This window comes from Bison bison, unplaced genomic scaffold (assembly GCF_000754665.1).
Source record: "Bison bison bison isolate TAMUID 2011002044 unplaced genomic scaffold, Bison_UMD1.0 scf7180017864333, whole genome shotgun sequence".
Lineage (NCBI taxonomy): Eukaryota > Metazoa > Chordata > Mammalia > Artiodactyla > Bovidae > Bison > Bison bison.
The window spans coordinates 1086465-1103924 of record NW_011494905.1 but is presented as its reverse complement, the minus strand read 5'-3'; the positions used below and the strand labels follow the sequence as shown (position 1 = coordinate 1103924).

Genomic DNA, 17460 nt, shown 5'->3' with positions numbered 1-17460 from the left:
ATATATACTATATATATATATATATATATATATATATATTCATTCATTTTCTCTCCTGTCTCAATTTTGTTTTAACTCCTCTATTCTCCATCACTCCATTCCTTCTAAGATTCTGTGGGAGCTCAGTGATCTGACTTCCCCAGGAACACCTTTGCTTGTTTGGACTAACTCTTGGACTTGGCCTGGCACCCTCTAGGCCTTTAATCCACGGTTCATAATTCCTCAGCAAAGAGAACCCACTGGCCCTCCCTCTCTGCCTGAGGTTAGGTTAGAAAGTGTGAGTGCATGCTCCCTACCCTGGTGGGTTCCTGGGAAGCCCAGAGCTTGGCTCCACCAGGGAAAGCAGCAGAGATCTGAGCTGCAGAGGGATGTGCCTTCAGGGCTGCGCAGCGGTGTGCTGGGAGCCAGGGTACGTGTGGGCATCTTGCCTCCCTGAGTTTGGTGAGCGGCCTCGCGGGCCCCACTGACTGAATGTTTCTCTCCTGCTGCAGACCCACTCCGGATATTTCTCCAGCTTGTACCCCCCTCACCAGTTTGGCCCGTTCCCGCATCATCACTCTGTAAGTGCCCACATTTTAGTCCCATCCGCCACTTGTCCCTCTCCTGTAGCCAGTGCCACGCAGTCCTTGGCAGACTGACCAGGCTTGCTCACAGTGCACATGCTGTGCCCCGCGGTTGCAGGCTGTCCTGGGAGCGACACGTCACAGAGTACCAGCACAGGACGACCCGGCACTTGAGCGCACGGGAGGATGCCCCGTCAGCATCCCGTTTGTGCTCACAGACCCCACAGGTGGCTGGAAGCTGGTGTGGGGAAGGGCGGGGAGGTGATCAGCAGTCCCATTAGGAGGTGAGGCTGGGCTAAAGAACAGTCTCCAAAGTTCTTTAACAAAGTCTAGCAGGTGGGCTGTGTCATTCCCACAGGCCTCCAAGGACAGGGACTGCAAGGGCCCCCAACGCCCTTGCCCATGTCTCTCTAGGTTGTCCTGTGCAGCCCAGTCAGAACAGGTTTAATCAGTCTCATTGTGAACCATCGCCCCTGCAACATCTGCTCCTGCCAAGGATGGGGAGGGCAGCTCTGCATTCCCACCCACAAAGTGCCTCAGGCGCGGTATGCTTATGAGCTGTTGATTCCTTGGAAGAAGACACAGAAGGGATACTCAGGTTTGAACTTCACAGAAAGCCTGTGAACAGGCAGCTTGCTGGGACCAGCGAATTCAGAGATGCTCGAAAGACACTTGCACTCTGGTTGTAGGGTAGTTATTAATAGTACGGCCACTGTTCAGGTTCATCCCTCCAGCTTCCCACCTGCAGTGCCCCAGGCAACAAAGAATCCCATGTTGCACCCCGCCACTGGTCTGGGGAGGCAGCCCACAGGGGAATGATGGCATCTGTCTTGTCTTGTCCTTCCAGTATCCGGAGCAGGAGATTGTCAATCTGTTCATCCCAACCCAGGCCGTGGGGGCCATTATCGGGAAGAAAGGAGCGCACATTAAACAGCTGGCCAGATTCGCCGGGGCCTCCATTAAGGTAAAGCTGCTCTTGAACAGCCGTCTGTGTCCCACCGTCTTCCACCCCCCCCACCACCACCTACTCCATGTCCCTTATTCCTTCTGTCCGTCCTGGGGAACTCTTGCACCATCTGCAGAATCCTGGAACCTGCCTGCAGCACTGTTTCCATATGTACTCATGTTTTCCTCTCTCCTTTTTTTGTTCAACTAACAAATGAATTAGGAAAAAAAAATACTAGTAATACATAAGCCAACCTAGTCTTCCTTGGGCTACCACTGTCCTCCTCTCCTCAAGATGAAGCAGAGGATTCTCCCAATTGAAGGGACTGTGGGCCTGAGGGAAATGATCATTTATACTCAGCAGTTGTCATTGCTTGGCATTGGCACCCCACTCCAGTACTCTTGCCTGGAAAATCCCATGGACGGAGGAGCCTGGAAGGCTGCAGTCCATGGGGTCGTTAAGAGTCGGACACAACTGAGCAACTTCACTTTCACTTTTCACTTTCGTGCATTGGAGAAGGCAATGGCAACCCACTCCAGTGTTCTTGCCTGGAGAATCCCAGGGACGGGGGAGCCTGGTGGGCTGCCGTCTCTGGGGTCGCACAGAGTCGGACACGACTGAGGCCACTTAGCAGCAGCAGCAGTCAGTGCTTTGATGCCTTAGTTAGTCTCCACTTCAGAAACCCCTGAACTTTGAAACAAAACAGTTTGAATGAAAAGCTCTTTGAAAAGCAGTGACGAAACCATAGACAAAAGCTGGTGACAAAGCCTGAGATGCAGCCTGGACACTGAGCAGAGGGGTCAGGGAGGAAGGCCCCTTGATTCACGCAGCGCCCGAGCTCCGAGGTCGCTGCAGTTCCATACCCACATCCTGCCTCCCAGAGCATAACGGGAAGAGTCGTCAGAGAAACTGAAAGGGGAGGATTATTCGGCCCTGGTCCTGCTCCAAGCCCGGCTATCAGCGCTGACTCACGGGCAGAATGCTGAGCACGTCCCAAGCCTCATGAAACACTTTCGGAAACAGAGTTTCCGTTGTTACGTAAAATAATTCGCTGCCATGGGACAACCCGGAATTCCGAACAAGAAGTCTCATGACTTGGAGAGAAAGAATGCTTACACTTTCTCCCCAAGAAGAGCTGGAATTTCTCCCACAGCAAGTGTGCTGGAGGAAGAAAAAACCTTGAGTGGTACAGAACAAGGACTGCAGTGAGACTGTGACAGAATGTTATGTAGGTAAAGCATTTTCCCTCACGGCCCTGTCGGTCTCACCCACGAAGTGCACAGACTGGAGGAGAGCCCGAGGGTGGGGGGTGACCAGTAGCAGAGCAGCTAGAGCCTTTGCACCCAGCAGGCTTGTTGCAGGTGAGACCCAGCCCAGGTAGCACAGGCTGTGCTGAGCCCACCCTCCATGTGGGACAGGTAGGGTGTGGACAGCCACTGTGCTGGCTGCATACTGAGAGGTTGGGCCCTGTGGTCTGAGATGCAGTGCAAGAGACAGAAACAATTTCAACTAGAAGGGACTTGAAGAACTGTCTCATTAAATCCTATTTCCACTGAGAAAAGTGAGTTGGAAAGAGGGAACAGGCCACAGCAAGGCTTAGATAGCAGCTCTGCTGACTTGTAGGCTACGGGGCACCTCCTGGGGCGACTGCAGCAATGACTCTCCACTTGCCCTTGCCCCTAAGGAACCAGGGCCCAGTGTTTGGTTGACATGTCGACGGCCACAAAGCTAAAGCCTATGAGAGCCGAGATTGGACCAGGCTCTCCTGTCTCTGGTCCAGTGTTTTCTCACTATAGCACTCTGAATGCTCGATCAGTCATTCCAGCAAGCCTTCAGGAAAGTAGAGAAGGATCGACCCCTTGGACTTCCCCTGAGCCTCCCCATAGTCGCTCGGTATCCCAGCAGCATTGAGTGGTAGTGTGACTTCTGTGCTGGACAGAGACCACGGGGCTGGGCCAGGAACAGAATGGGCTCTGGCTCTCTAGAGCAGCAGGAGAGAGAAGAAACCAGGGAAGCCAAGCATTTGCGAGACATATTTCCTACTTCTTAAAATTGATCTGGTTTTTGCTAGTTTTATCTTGACGGGTCTCTGACAGCATGTCTCTAAAGGTGATGATCTTGCCTGCTCTGGAGAACCACTCCCATCCTGCCCTGCTGGTCTTGAGGCCACGCCTAGAGGCACATCGATGCTGCCGGGGCAGGGGCCAGCCTTACACTAACGTGTGGGAGCACAGTGCTGGAAGGTGGTGGGCTGAGTTGGGACCGTGTGGTACACGTAAGAGATGCTTCCGTCACAGGCGAGAGCGGAGACCTCATCACCTGCTCAGCCTGCGGAGCCTCTTGATGGCGGGTTTAAGAATGTCACACACAACTCCCAGTCCCCACTCCAGCCCTGCTCACCCGTGATCTTGATGATCACCCCATCTTTCTGTGTCTCATCTGCTTCAGTCATAGAATGGGGTCCTCATCACAGAGCCTCTGGGGTGTTTGCCTGCAGAGTGCCATTCCAGAAGTGCGGCTGCACACGTGTGGCTCTCAGTGCCAGGCTGGGCTGGGAATGCCGGGTAGAGGACAGATGACTTTCTTTCAGAATTGGAGCAAGGTGGCTGTGAGAACTGATCGGGTCAACACGATGGGGGAATTAGCCTTTCTCAGTTTGGGTGGATAAGAGCTGGGAACCACTGTGCCCATGCTTTGTCACTCTCATTCACCCTTGCACACAAGGAGCAGATTTAATGCCACCTATGGATCTATGGGCTTCCCTGGTGGCTCAGAGGTTAAAGCGTCTGCCTGCAAGGCGGGAGACCTGGGTTCAATCCCTGGGTCGGGAAGATCCCTTGGAAAACGAAATGGCAACCCACTCCAGTATTCTTGCCTGGAGAATCCCATGGACAGAGGAGCCTGGTAGGTTACAGTCCACAGGGTCACAAAGAGTCGGACACAACTGAGCGACTTCACTCCACTATGGATCTAGAAGTAGAGACAGGGGTTCCCGCCAGTGATCTTTTTTTTTTTTTTTAAGATTTTTTTTCTTTTTTTGATGTGGACCATTTTTAAAGCCTTTATTGAATTTGTTCCAATATTGCTTCTGCTTTATGTTTTGGTCTTTTGACCACAAGGCATGTGGGATCAGCTCCCTGACCAGGGACTGAACCTGCACCCCTGCACTGGAAGGTGAAATCTTAACCACTGGACTGCCCCCTCACCAGTGATCTGTGCTGCGGCCTGCTGGAGACTCTCAGTCCCCTGGACACATCTGCGTTTTTTAGCTGAGGCTGCAGCCCTGAGGTTGGAGGCTGGCAGGCAGTCTGCCCGCAGCAGAGGGAAGATCCTCCAAGAAGCTCTGATGGGTGACGAGTGTCTGACGTTCACCCTCATACCACTAAGTAGTCAGGGCCGGATCCTCCTTGAGGCCTCGAGAAGGGTCTCCCCTTCCAGAGTGGGCACAGGTCAGAGCAGGCCTTGGCTCTGTCTTCACAGCAAAGCTGGAAAAGTGACACGGGACCCTGAGGCCTGCAGATGCAGCCGTGTAGAGAGGAAAGTAAATTAAACCCTGTGGAGGTGGAGGTCTTTTGAAGGCAGCTTGAGACTCAGACACAGTGGTTCAGAGACGGTGACTTCAGACACACCCCGTTAGTGGTGCATCACATTCATGCTGAACAGTTCAGGTCAGTCTTGGGGATGGTGTCTCTGGACCGTGCATACAACCTCATGAGGTGCATTTGTGTACTAACCTGGCTCATCCTAAACACCCAGTGTACTTTTAACTCAGTTTAAAGTAACTTTACAGGAGTTCCCTGGTGGTCCAGTGGTTAGGATCCTAAGCTTCTACTGCAAGGGACATGTGTTCGGCCCCTGATGGGGAACTGAGATCTGAAAACTATGCAGTATGACCTAAATAAATAAAAGTAACTAATTTTGTTACAATGGGGAATATATAAAGAGGTTATAACCAAAAAATGTGTACTTGGTCCATCTTGAGTTGTGTTAATGTCAGACTGAGACTGAGCGCTAGGTTTCCAGCTTGCCAGGTTCAACCAGGTTCCACCTGTGGGGAGAGGTGGGTGTGCAGAGCACCCTGGACCCGGGTGTCCTCATGCTTGCTCAGGCACCATCACAGTCCTAGGCACGCCTGCTCTAGTTCAGTTGCCACCAGCAGCCAAGAATGAGAGCCAAGAGGCCCTTTCCTGCAGACTGGCTCGACTGAACTCCTCTGTTGACCAGCCCTTCCAGCCCTTCCTCGCCTCTGGGCCCTGGGTGGGCTAGAGGGCTTCTTGGTGAAGAGGTTGGTCACTGCTGGGGTTGGGGGCAGGGATAGGCAGTAACTAGTAACCTGCTTCCCACCTGAATTTGATCCTGGGTACTAATGTCATTTCTCCTAAGACCCAGGGTGGAAGCAGCAGGCTTAGAGTCCCGGGTGCAAAGGCACGAGTCCCGTAATCTCTTGCTAGTAGGGGTGCCACCCACTTACACGAGGAGAAGGGGCGCAGGGAACAGCACCAAGCAGCAGCATCTCCCTCTTGCTTTGTGAACTGCAGATCGCCCCAGCAGAAGGCCCAGACGTCAGTGAAAGGATGGTCATCATCACCGGCCCACCTGAAGCTCAGTTCAAGGTCAGTGCCAAGAACCCCCTCAGTCCTGAGCGCAGGGCTGCCTGTTAGGGGCGCTGAGGACCTTTAGCAAGTGCAGCTGCCCCAGAGGCAGCTTCAGGCTCTTCTTTGGAGGCTCCATCCTATCTTCATTTCCCTTCCTGCAGTAGTCTCCGACCCACCCTGTCTTCCCCGCCTCCAGGCTGTGCCCTCTACACGGAGCCCTCCTTCCCTTCTCTCCTGTGAAAAGTGGACTGTCAGTGCCCAGTTCAGATAGCACCCCCGCAGGAACATCTCTGATCCCTTGGCCATGGTTTTGAAGATGGAGCATAAACACAGGGTGTGAGGGGAAACAGCAGCTTGTTGTAAGTGTGCGGAGGCGTGCGTTCCTTTATTTCATACTGGAGGACAGTTTTCCAATGCTGTGTTAGTCTCAGGTGTTCAGTTACACACATGCATGTATCCATTCTTTCTCAGGTGGTTTTCCCACGTAGGTTATTACATAATGTTGAGCAGAGTTCCTTGTGCTATACAGTAGGTCTTTGTTGACATATGATAATCCCAAACTCCTAATTTATCTCCCCACCCCTAATTCCTCCCTTGGTAACCATGTTTGTTGTCCGTGAGCCTGTTTCCTTGTTTCGTAAATAAGTTTACTTGTATCACTTTTTTAGATTCCACATATAAGTGATATCATATATTTGTCTCTGGTTTACTTCACTTAATATGATCATCTCTAGGTCCATCCATGTTACTGCCAGTGGTGTTTATTCTTTTGTAAATGGGCTGAGTAACATCCCACTGTGTGTGTGTGTGTATGTGCATCACTTTTGGTTGGAGCATTTAATCCTTTTACATTTAAGGTAATTATCAATATGTATGTTCTTATTGCCATTTTGTTAATTGTTTCGGGTTTGTTTCTGTAAGTCTTTTTTCTTCCCTTCCTCTTTTGTTCTCTCACAATTGATGACTATCTTTAGTGTTGCGTTTGGACTGCTTTTTCTTTTTTGTGTATCTATTATAGATTTTTTGGTTTTTACATAGCAGTCTTTATATACACAACACTGTTTAATAAAGTTGCTGATCTAATTTCAAATGCCTTTCCAATGTCCTGCATTTGTGCTCTCCTCGTGATGACTGCTTTTGATGCTGTATTTGTGTATGAATGGTTTCCCACCTTTACTCTATGTTTGTCTTTACTGGTGAACTTGCCCATTCATAATTTTCTTGTTTCTAGTTGTGGGCTTTTCCACCTAAAGAAGTTCCTTTAGCATTTGTTATAAAGTAGTGAATTCTCTTAGCTTTTGCTTATCTGTAAAGCTTTTGACTTATTCATTGATTCTGAATGAGAGCCTTGCTGGCTATCCTTTGTTGTAGGTTTTTCCCTTTCATCACTTCATTTTCTCAGGCCCTTTCTCTCTCTCATCTTCTTCTAGAACCCCTATAAAGTGAATGCTGGTACACTTAGCGTTGCCTCAGAGGTCTCTTAGACTTGCTCATTTCTTTTCATTCTTTATTCTGTTCCACAGTGTGATTTTCACCAGTCTCCCAACTCACTTATTCATTCTTCAGCATCAGTCCTTCCAATGAATATTCAGGACTGATTTCCTTTAGGATGGACTGGCTGGATCTCCTTGCAGTCCAAGGGACTCTCAAGAGTCTTCTCCAATACCACAGTTCAAAAGAATCAATTCTTTGGTGCTCAGCTTTTTTTTATAGTCCAGGCCTCACATCCATACATGACTACTGGAAAAACCAAAGCTTTGACTAAATGGACCTTTGTTGGCCAAGTAATGTCTCTGCTTTTTAATATGCTGTCTAAGTTGGTCATAACTTTTCTTCCAAGGAGAAAGTGTCTTTTAATTTCATGGCTGCAGTCACCATCTGCAGTGATTTTGGAGCCCCTCAAAATAAAGTCTGTCACTATTTCCATTATCTCCCCATCTATTTGCCATAAAATGATCAGACCAGATGCCATGATCTTAGTTTTCTGAATGTTGAGTTTTAAGCCAACTTTTTCAATCTTCTCTTTCACTTTCATCAAAAGACTCTTTAGTTCTTCACTTTCTGCCATGAGTGTAGTGTCATCTGCATATGAGGTTATTGATATTTCTCCCAGCAATCTTGATTCCAGCTGTGCTTCATCCAGTCCAGCGTTTCTCATGATGTACTCTGCATATAAGTTAAATAAGCAGGGTGACAATATACAGCCTTGATGTACTCCTTTCCCAATTTGGAACCAGTCTGTTGTTCCATGTCCAAGTCTAACTGTTGCTTCTTGATCTGCATACAGATTTCTCAGGAGGCAGGTCAGGCAGTCTGGTATTCCCATCTCTTTCAGAATTTTCCACAGTTTGTTGTGATCCACACAGTCAAAGGCTTTGGCATAGACAATGAAGCAGAAATAGATGCTTTTCTGGAAATTTCTTGCTTTTTCCATGATCCAGCGGATGTTGGCAATTTGGTCTCTTGTTCCTCTGCCTTTTCTAAATCCAGCTTGAACATTTGGAAGTTCACAGTTCACATACTGTTGAAGCCTTGCTTGGAGAATTTTGAGCATTACTTTACTAGTGTGTGAGATGAGGGCAATTGTGTGGTAGTTTGAGCATTCTTTGGCATTGCCTTTCTTAGGGATTGGAATGAAAATTGACCTTTTCCAGTCCTGTAGCCACTGTTGAATTTTCCAAATTTGCTGGCATATTGAGTGCAGCACTTTCACAGCATCATCTTTTAGGGTTTGAAATAGCTCAACTGGAATTCTATCACCTCCACTAGCTTTGTTCATAGTGATGCTTCCTAAGGCCCACTTGACTTCACATTCCAGGCTATCTGGCTCTAGGTGAGTGATCACATCATTGTGGTTATCTGGGTCATGAAGATCTTTTTCGTATAGTTCTTCTGTGTATTCCTGCCACCTCTTCTTAATATCTTCGGCTTCTGTTAGGTCCATACCATTTCTGTCCTTTATCGAGCCAATCTTTGCATGAAATGTTCCCTTGGTATCTCTAATTTTCTTGAAGAGATCTCTAGTCTTTCTCATTCTGTTGTTTTCCTCTATTTATTTGCACTGATTACTGAGGAAGGCTTTCTTATCTCTCCTTGCTATTCTTTGGAACTCTGCATTCAAATGGGTATATCTTTCCTTTTCTCCTTTGCCTTTCACTTCTCTTCTTTTCACAGCTATTTTTAAGTCCTCCTCAGACAACCATTTTGCCTTTTTGCACTTCTTTTTCTTGGGGATGGTCTTGATCCCTGCCTCCTGTACAATGTTATGAACCTCTGTCCATAGTTCTTCAGGCACTCTATCAGATCTAATCTCTTGAATCTATTTCTCATTTACACTGTATAGTCACAAGGGATCTGATTTAGTTACCTGAATGGTCTGGTGGTTTTCCCTACTTTCTTCAATTTAAGTCTGAACTTGGCAATACGTTCAGGATCTGAGCCACAGTCAGTTTGTTTTTGCTGACTGTATATAGTTTCTCCATCTTTGGCTACAAAGAATACTATCAATCTGATTTCGGTATTGACCATGTGGTGATGTCCATGTGGAGAGTCTTCTCTACCTTCAGGTAGATTGCCTGTCTCGATTTCATTTAGTTGTTGTTCTTGGGTTTTATCTTGTTCCTTCTTCTGGAACATACTTCTCTGCTGTCTCATTGTGTATTTGTGGTCTCCCTTCTGTAGGCTGCTGGATTGTAGTTCTTGCTTCTCATGTCTGCCCCCTGACGGGTGAGGTTGGTTCAGGGGTTTGTACAGGCTTCCTGGTGGTAGTGACTGGTGCCTGCCAGCTGGGGGATGGGGCTGGCTCTTGTCCCTCTTGTGGGCAGGGCCATGTCAAAGGGCATGTCTTGAGGTGCCTGTGGACTCAGGACAGCTTTAGGCATTGTGTCGGTTGATTGCTGGGGCTGTGTTCCCAGCCTGTTGGTTGGCCTGAAGCACTGGAGCTTGCAGGCTATTGGGTGCGGCCAGGTCTCAGTACCAAATGGTGACCTCCAGGAGAGCTCACATTGAGGAATATTCCCTGGGGCCTCCACTACCAGTGTCCTTGCCCCACAGTGGGCCACAGCCAATCCCTGCCTCTCCAGGAGACTCTCCAAAACCTACAGGTAGGTCTAACTGGGGCTCCTGTGGAGTCACTGCTTTGCCTTGGGTCCCAGGGCATGTGAAACCTCGTGTGCACCCTCCAAGAGTGGAGTCTCTGCTTCCCTCAGTCCTGTGGAGCTCCTGCACTCAAGTGCCTCTGGCCCTTCAAAGCCAAATGCTCTAGAGACTCCTCCTCAGGATGCCAGACGCCCATCTGGGGAGCCTGGCGTGGGGCTCAGAACTCTCACTCCTCTGGGAGAACCTCTGCAGTATAATGAGTTTCCAGTTTGTGGGTGGCCTGGTGGGTATGGGATTTGATTTTATTGTGACTGCACCCCTCCTACCATCTTGTTGTGGCTTCTTTGTTTTCGGATGCAGATTATCTTTTTGGAAAGGTTCCAGTCTTTTTGTTGATGGTTGTTCAGCAGTTGGTTGTGATTTTGGTGTTTTCGTGAGAGGAGGTGAGCTCAAGTCCTTCTGTTACTACTCTCTCAGCTGTCTCCCTTCTCCTGCAGTATTTTGTTTTTACCTTTTCACCCCTAGAAAAATTACAAATTGAGTTTTCTAAAAGAAACATATTTATAAAATATAATTCATATTAAAAATATTTAAAATGTGTCTGAGAAAAAAATTAACACATGTATAAATGTTCAAGAACAATAGTCCTTCAACTCATAATGGATAAACAAAATGTGGTATAATGACGTAATAGGATATCAGTCAGCCATGAAAAGAGTGAAATTCTGACGCGCACTACATCATAGGTGAGCCTAGAAAACATTCCATCCAGTGAGAGAAGGAAGACACAGCGGGCCACATATGGTATATTCCATTTATGTGAAGCATCAGAAAAGGCAAATCCGTGCAGATAGAAGTACTTTAATGGTTGCCAGGGACTAGAGAGGAGGAACTGGGACTGTCTGCCAATAGGCACGGGTTTTATCTGGGGGAATGGGATAGAAACATTCTGAATAGTGGTGGTGGTTGCACAACGTAATGAACGTCCTAAAAACCACTGGAGTGTACACTTGAAAGGGCAGAATTTTAGGTTATGTAAGTTCTATCTCAGTTTTTTTTTTTAAATCCTTTTAGGGGTTTCCCTGGCAGTCCAATGGTTAAGACTCTGTGTTACCACTGCATGGGGCACAGGTTTGACCCCTGGTCAGGAAACAAATCTCATATGCTGAGCAGTGCAGCCATTAAATAAATAAATACTTTTTAAGTTCTTCAAATTTTAAACAGAACAATAAGCTCTTGGCTACACTACCTCTGGAGTTAGGTATCAGAAAGCAAATCCTGTCACCACCACCCTTGCCTCCATCCTTTAATAACAGACTTATGAACATACTATGGGTGGGAGGAAGTTAAGAATTCCCTGAACAAATTCATTCAAGCAAATATTTATAGGTGCTCAGGATACAAAGACTATAGGTAGTTCCACCCTGTCCCTGCACACAGAAAGCTCCCTGTGCGATCGTGTGCAAACCTGAAGACACAGGAGTATCTATGCATGTCTGCAGGGTGCACTTGTTGGGTGTGGAAGGCGTGTGCCCACCGGGTCTGAGCCAGCAGAGCGGGCCCTGGTGAGCATGGGGCCGGGGTTGTGCCATGCCTTGGACTCACCAGTTCCCACAGCAGTGCTGCTAAAGCAGGTTGACATGTCTTGCTCTCTCAGGCCCAGGGGCGGATCTTTGGGAAACTGAAAGAAGAAAACTTCTTTAACCCCAAAGAGGAGGTGAAGCTGGAAGCCCACATCCGAGTGCCCTCCTCTACAGCCGGCCGTGTGATCGGCAAGGGCGGCAAAACCGTGAGTGTGCTCTGAGCTGGCTTCATCTCCTGGCCTGACTTCCCTCAGACTGGCACCCCTGACTCTCCTGGGACAAAAATGTAATCTGCATCATCCCAAGCTGAGGGCCTCAGATCCACAGTGCTGAGCCAGACCCCGAGAAACCAGGGTCCTGAGTCCAGACACGCTGCATCTAGGCTACACGCTGGGAAGTGAAGACAGGGAGCCACCTCCTGCCCCTGTAAACCCACACACACAGCAGCGGGAAAGAGTAGGGAGCAGAGTTCCACCCAGGTCCTCGGACATGCCTTGGAGACTGCAGTGAAGTGAGTCACACGTTTTTTGGTTTCTTCCTCCACAGGTGAATGAACTGCAGAACTTAACCAGTGCAGAAGTCATCGTGCCTCGTGACCAAACACCAGATGAAAATGAGGAAGTGATTGTCAGAATTATCGGGCATTTCTTTGCCAGTCAGGTACCTGTGCTGTGAACGTCCAGTCTCTCCTGCTAATCTCTTTTCAAGTCTCTAAGCTCTTGGTGACCTGTCGGGTGGCCCCAGGCCCTGCGCACGCCCCTGCCCTGACCCCCATGCACAGATGGAACGGGGCAGGGGCGACCACTCCTCAGCTTACTGCTGCTCTCCTAGCTCTGCTAGAGCAGGCTGAGGAAGGGCGTAGAGCTTTGGAATCAAGTGAGTACAGTTCAGCCTCTCAAATGCTGGACTGCGAGCTCTTGCGTTCCCTCATCCTCCTGACCAGGCCTCAGTCACAGCCTTTCCCTGCCTGGAGTCACTTACCAGGAAGTCCAAGGTCACCCTTGGACCCTGAGGACCAGCCTGGGTGCCACAATGACACTATTACAGGTTAAACACTCATCCCAGGAGACCCGTGTTTCTCTTTCCTCTCCTCTGCTGCACGACACCCCTCATTAGGACTCAGAGCTCCACACAGCTGCTGCTCGTCCAGGCAGAAGGGCCAGCCCCTCAGCATCATGTGACCTGGTTCTTTCTAATGCTTTGTTATGGATGGGGTGGGGGTGGGATAAAGCCGTCCAGTCCCAATCCTGAAGGAGCAGAGGCGGTCTCCACTGACACGGCAGGTGTGTCTGGGTTGTTAGCCCATGTTCCCAACGCCATGCTTTGCCAGGCCCTGTGATGCTGCTGCAGCCCCATGACCCACAGGCACCCTGAAACTCCCTACAGTCAGAGCCCGGCCACGCCACCCCTGTGGCTGTCCCCTCCCAGCCCTGGGCACAGGTCTCAATGGCAGGGCTCTCCTTGCAAAAGGAGCACCAGGGTGGGTGAGGGGGCAGGTGTGGGTTCATGTGTTTTCTCCACTTGTTCAGGGTGGCGTTAGTATCTGGGCCAGTTTCTCACTTTCTCCCCATGCCACTGACTGTCATATCCCCACTATATACCACACTCGAGGAAGGCAGGGGGGATGTTGGGGGGGCAGCATTGGACACTGGAGTGAGTGTAGCTGGGAGAGACGATGCTGTCTGACCTCTGCAGGGTCCTGAGTCACTGATGCCCTGGTTGTGGTTCCTGGGATCCCATTTTCTTACCTTCCACCTAGCAGCCTTGGAGTAGGGGTGGGGAACTCTGCCATTTTACTGAAATAGAGTCCAGATGACACTTCTCTGAGGTTACCACCTCCTCCCCCCAAGTCCCAAGCCCACTCCCCCACTCCCCTCTGCCTGTCCTCAGAACTGGGTTCCTTTTCTCCCCCCATCCCCTTCCTCTCCCTTGCTGCAGACTGCACAGCGCAAGATCAGGGAAATTGTACAGCAGGTGAAGCAGCAGGAGCAGAAATATCCTCAGGGAGTCGCCTCACAGCGCAGCAAGTGAGGCTCCCACAGGCACCAGCAAACAACGGATGAATGTAGCCCTTCCAACACCTGACAGAATGAGACCAAACACAGCCAGCCAGATCGGGAGCAAACCAAAGACCATCCTGAGGAATGAGAAGTCTGCGGAGGCGCCAGGGGCTCTGCAGAGGCCCTGAGGATCCGGGGGGCAGGAAGGGAGGCGGGAGGGCACTGTGTCGAGGCCCAGCCTCCCGCCTCCCCCGGGGCCTCTGCAGGCTTCGCAGCCATCCACTTCACCATCCACTCGGATCTCAACGCCCACCACGCTATCCCTTTTAGTTGAACTAACATAGGTGAACGCGTTCAAATCAAAGCAAAATTCACACCCTTTTCTTTTTGTGGAAAATTGTCTCTGTACATGTATGTACATATTAGAAGGGAAAGATGTTAAGATATGTGGCCTGTGGGTTACACAGGGTGCCTGCGGCGTTAATATATTTTAGAAATAATATATCAAATAACTCAACTAACTCCAATTTTTTTAAATCAATTATTAATTCTTTTTTCTTTTTCAAGAGAAAGCAGGCTTTTCTAGACTTTAAAGAATAAAGTCATCCTTTGGGAGGTCTAATGGTTTAGTAAGGAACTTCAAGGCCACCCACACAAAATTCACCTGGAGGGAAATCTCACCGAAAGGACACTCACAGCAGTTCTGGATCACCTGTGTATGTCAACAGAAGGGATACCGTCTCACTGAAGAGGAAACTCTGTCTCTCTTCATCCCTAACTCTCACACCCATTTCTCTTTGCTTCACAGGTTTTAAACTGGTTTTTGCATACTGCTATATAATTCTGTCTCTCTCTGTTTATCTCTCCCCCGTCCCCTCTCCCTCCCTGTCTTCTCCATCCCCATTCTTTTTAATTCCCTCATCCCTCTGTCTCAATTCCCATATCTACGCACCCCCCAGGCAAAGCAGTGCTCTGAGTATCACATCACACAAAGGAACAAAAGCGAAACACACAAACCAGCCTCAACTTACACTTGGTTACTCAAAAGAACAAGAGTCAATGGTACTTGTCCTAGCATTTTGGAAGAGGAAAACAGGAACCCATCAAACCAACCAAACAAACGAAAAATTCCACAAAGAAAGAATGTATTTTGTCTTTTTACATTTTGGTGTATAAGCCATCAATATTCAGCGAAATGATTTCTTTCTTTTTAAAAAAAGTATGGAGGAAAATAGCAATTTACACGAGGTCGTTGGCCCAGGGCGTTAAATTTACAGATTTTTTTAACGAGAAAAACACACAAAAAAAGCTACCTCAGGTGTTTTTTACCTCAGCACCTTGCTCTTGTGTTTCCCTTAGAGATTTTGTAAAACTGATAGTTGGAGCATTTTTTTATTTTTTTAATAAAAATGAGTTGGAAAAAAAAAATCAACTGCCAGCCTGGAGAAGGTGACAGTCCAAGTGTGCAACAACTGTTCTGAATTGTCTTCCGCTAGCCAAGAACCTATATGGCCTTCTTTTGGACAAACCTTGAAATTGTTTATTAAAAAAAAAAAAGATGACAAAGAAAAACAGAGAGAGAAAATATTGGAGATGTCCTGAATTTCAATAGGGTACGCGCCATTAGGGCTTTTTGCGCTAAAGGATGAACATGTACTGGTTTATGTGAACAAGCCATTTTACCACCAGACTGCAATGCCAGTTTCCTCTACTGCAAACAGTGTTCTGTGACAAAAACAAAAACAAACAAAAAAAAGAAATATATCCAGCTAACCAGATCCTGGTGTCTCAGTCTCTTATTTTACTAAGTATCGCCCACCCCTAGGCATCAGCTGAGTCCTGCCTGAGGGGACTGTGGGGAAACGGGGGGCGGGGGGGGCATGTGCCGTCTAGGCCAGGGAAACTGCACTGGGGAGGCCGGCTTCTCCGGGCCTGTCTCAGGGAGCAGCTACACGAGGTCAGTGGTGGTCAGACTGTGCTCCTCAGGCCAGCAGCATCAGTCTCACCTGGGAACTTGGAAATGCAGACTCTTGGGGTCCACCTTGAGCCAGAAATTCTGAGGGTGGACAGTGGGTGTTTCAGGGAGCTCTCTGGGTGACTCCAGTGTGCACTGAAGTTTGAGAACCACAGGACTAGAGGGCTGGATACTGACTGTGTAGTAACTATGTAAGGCCAACTCCTATCTTAAAGAAACTTTTAAGCCTGGCCAGGCAAAGAGCTTATTTTTGTGTGAGGGAAAAGAAGAGAGAGAACATGCCTGGCAACGGAAAGGACAAGGTACTTGCTTCACCCCACCCCTCCACAGAAGCCCCGTGTTACGGATTTCAGGAGATGGGGTGTGTAGGCCTGAACATCCCTTCCATCCTGCTCAGCTTCTCTCCTACTCTGCCTATTCTCTCTGGAGAATCTCGCTTCCTCCAACACGGAGCCATGGAAAGGAAGGATGGCAGAGGCTGTTTGCAAATTAGAAGAGGACTCCAGCACAGAGGGAGAGCTTAAGAATATAGGAAAAAGGATCAGTAGAATAGTTAGATGTTTGGAGAGGTTTCAACAAAGGAAATGATATGCTATAGACAAGGCATTTTGACAGGACAGGAAGCAAGGGTGGAAACACTGGACTTCTAAGGGAAGCAGGGAAAGCGGATAACCTGGCATCAACTAGGATGTAAATGACTCGGTGACTGAGTAGACAGAGGTTGGGTAAGGACTTAAGGAGTATGGAAAGCATTTGGCATAGTCTTATTCATGCACCCTGGGGAGGGACATTCATGTGAACGATGATGCGAGAAGCCCAGAACCTAAACTGTACATGCATGGAAATCTTTCACTGTCTTAAAGCCTAATGGAGATTTCTTTGACCTGCTAATATTTAACAACACTGCCACTGAGTCCCCTGATGTTTACTGTCAGTTGCTGCCTTTTATTTCCTCTCTACATTCCCCTTAAAGTGTTGGTGAATTAAAAACTTGAGACTTTACCATATGCGAGTTAATTTTCTCTTCTAGTTCACATCAGCCACATAAAGTCACTGTCTTTCTAGAAGCAACGAGTGCTCTTGTTCTGACTGATCTGGCCGGCAAGGATTGAAATCTCATGGAACAAAACAATATTCTAACTTGACCTTGATCCTTCTGTATTCTCTTGTAAAAGCAGGGATCCAGGGTCCTTGGTTTGCTCCCATTTTAGGATCTAATCTTCTCTCTGGGATGTGGCTGACAATAAACAGTGAAGAATATCCCCATTTGCCTCCAAAAACTTCTGATGATCAGGGCAAACTCCATAAAACCAAACTCAATCTGATCCCTATCCCAGTTCAACCATTTCCAATATGAAAGATTGCCTGACTTCTGTGACTCCTGAATGTCCCTGACCCTCCAACAGCCATAAAACTACTTCCAGTCACCCTCACTGAATCTGGCAAAACCTATTCTCAACTCTACATTCACAGCACAGCAGTACTGGGAAAGGACTATTGGGGTAATTTGATCCACTTTCCTAATAAGGAGTAGTGTCCTTTAAACTCTTTGCAGTGCTCAGTCACCCACCAGTGAGGGGCACCATGACTTCTAAGGCAGACAGTTACGTCGCCACACAGCCTAGCTTCGTAGATCTGTCTTCTCCTGGTAGGAAATCTCACCCTACAACCATCACGTGCCGAACCTGCTCCACATTGCT

General features: G+C 48.4%; 1 protein-coding gene across 3 annotated transcripts in view; it reads left to right on the top strand.

Moving 5' to 3' along the window:
• Window positions 1-15562, top strand: part of IGF2BP2 (insulin-like growth factor 2 mRNA binding protein 2) — a 170297-nt gene extending 154735 nt beyond the window's left edge. For all 3 annotated transcript variants that reach the window (XM_010853878.1, XM_010853879.1, XM_010853877.1), the window contains 6 exons: window positions 492-560; window positions 1411-1527; window positions 6048-6122; window positions 11860-11991; window positions 12332-12445; window positions 13724-15562. In XM_010853878.1, the coding sequence (XP_010852180.1) occupies window positions 492-560; window positions 1411-1527; window positions 6048-6122; window positions 11860-11991; window positions 12332-12445; window positions 13724-13816 (600 nt within the window). In that variant the 3' untranslated portion in view covers window positions 13817-15562. The remainder of the gene's footprint in view (window positions 1-491; window positions 561-1410; window positions 1528-6047; window positions 6123-11859; window positions 11992-12331; window positions 12446-13723) is intronic.
• The last annotated feature ends 1898 nt before the right edge of the window (window positions 15563-17460 follow it).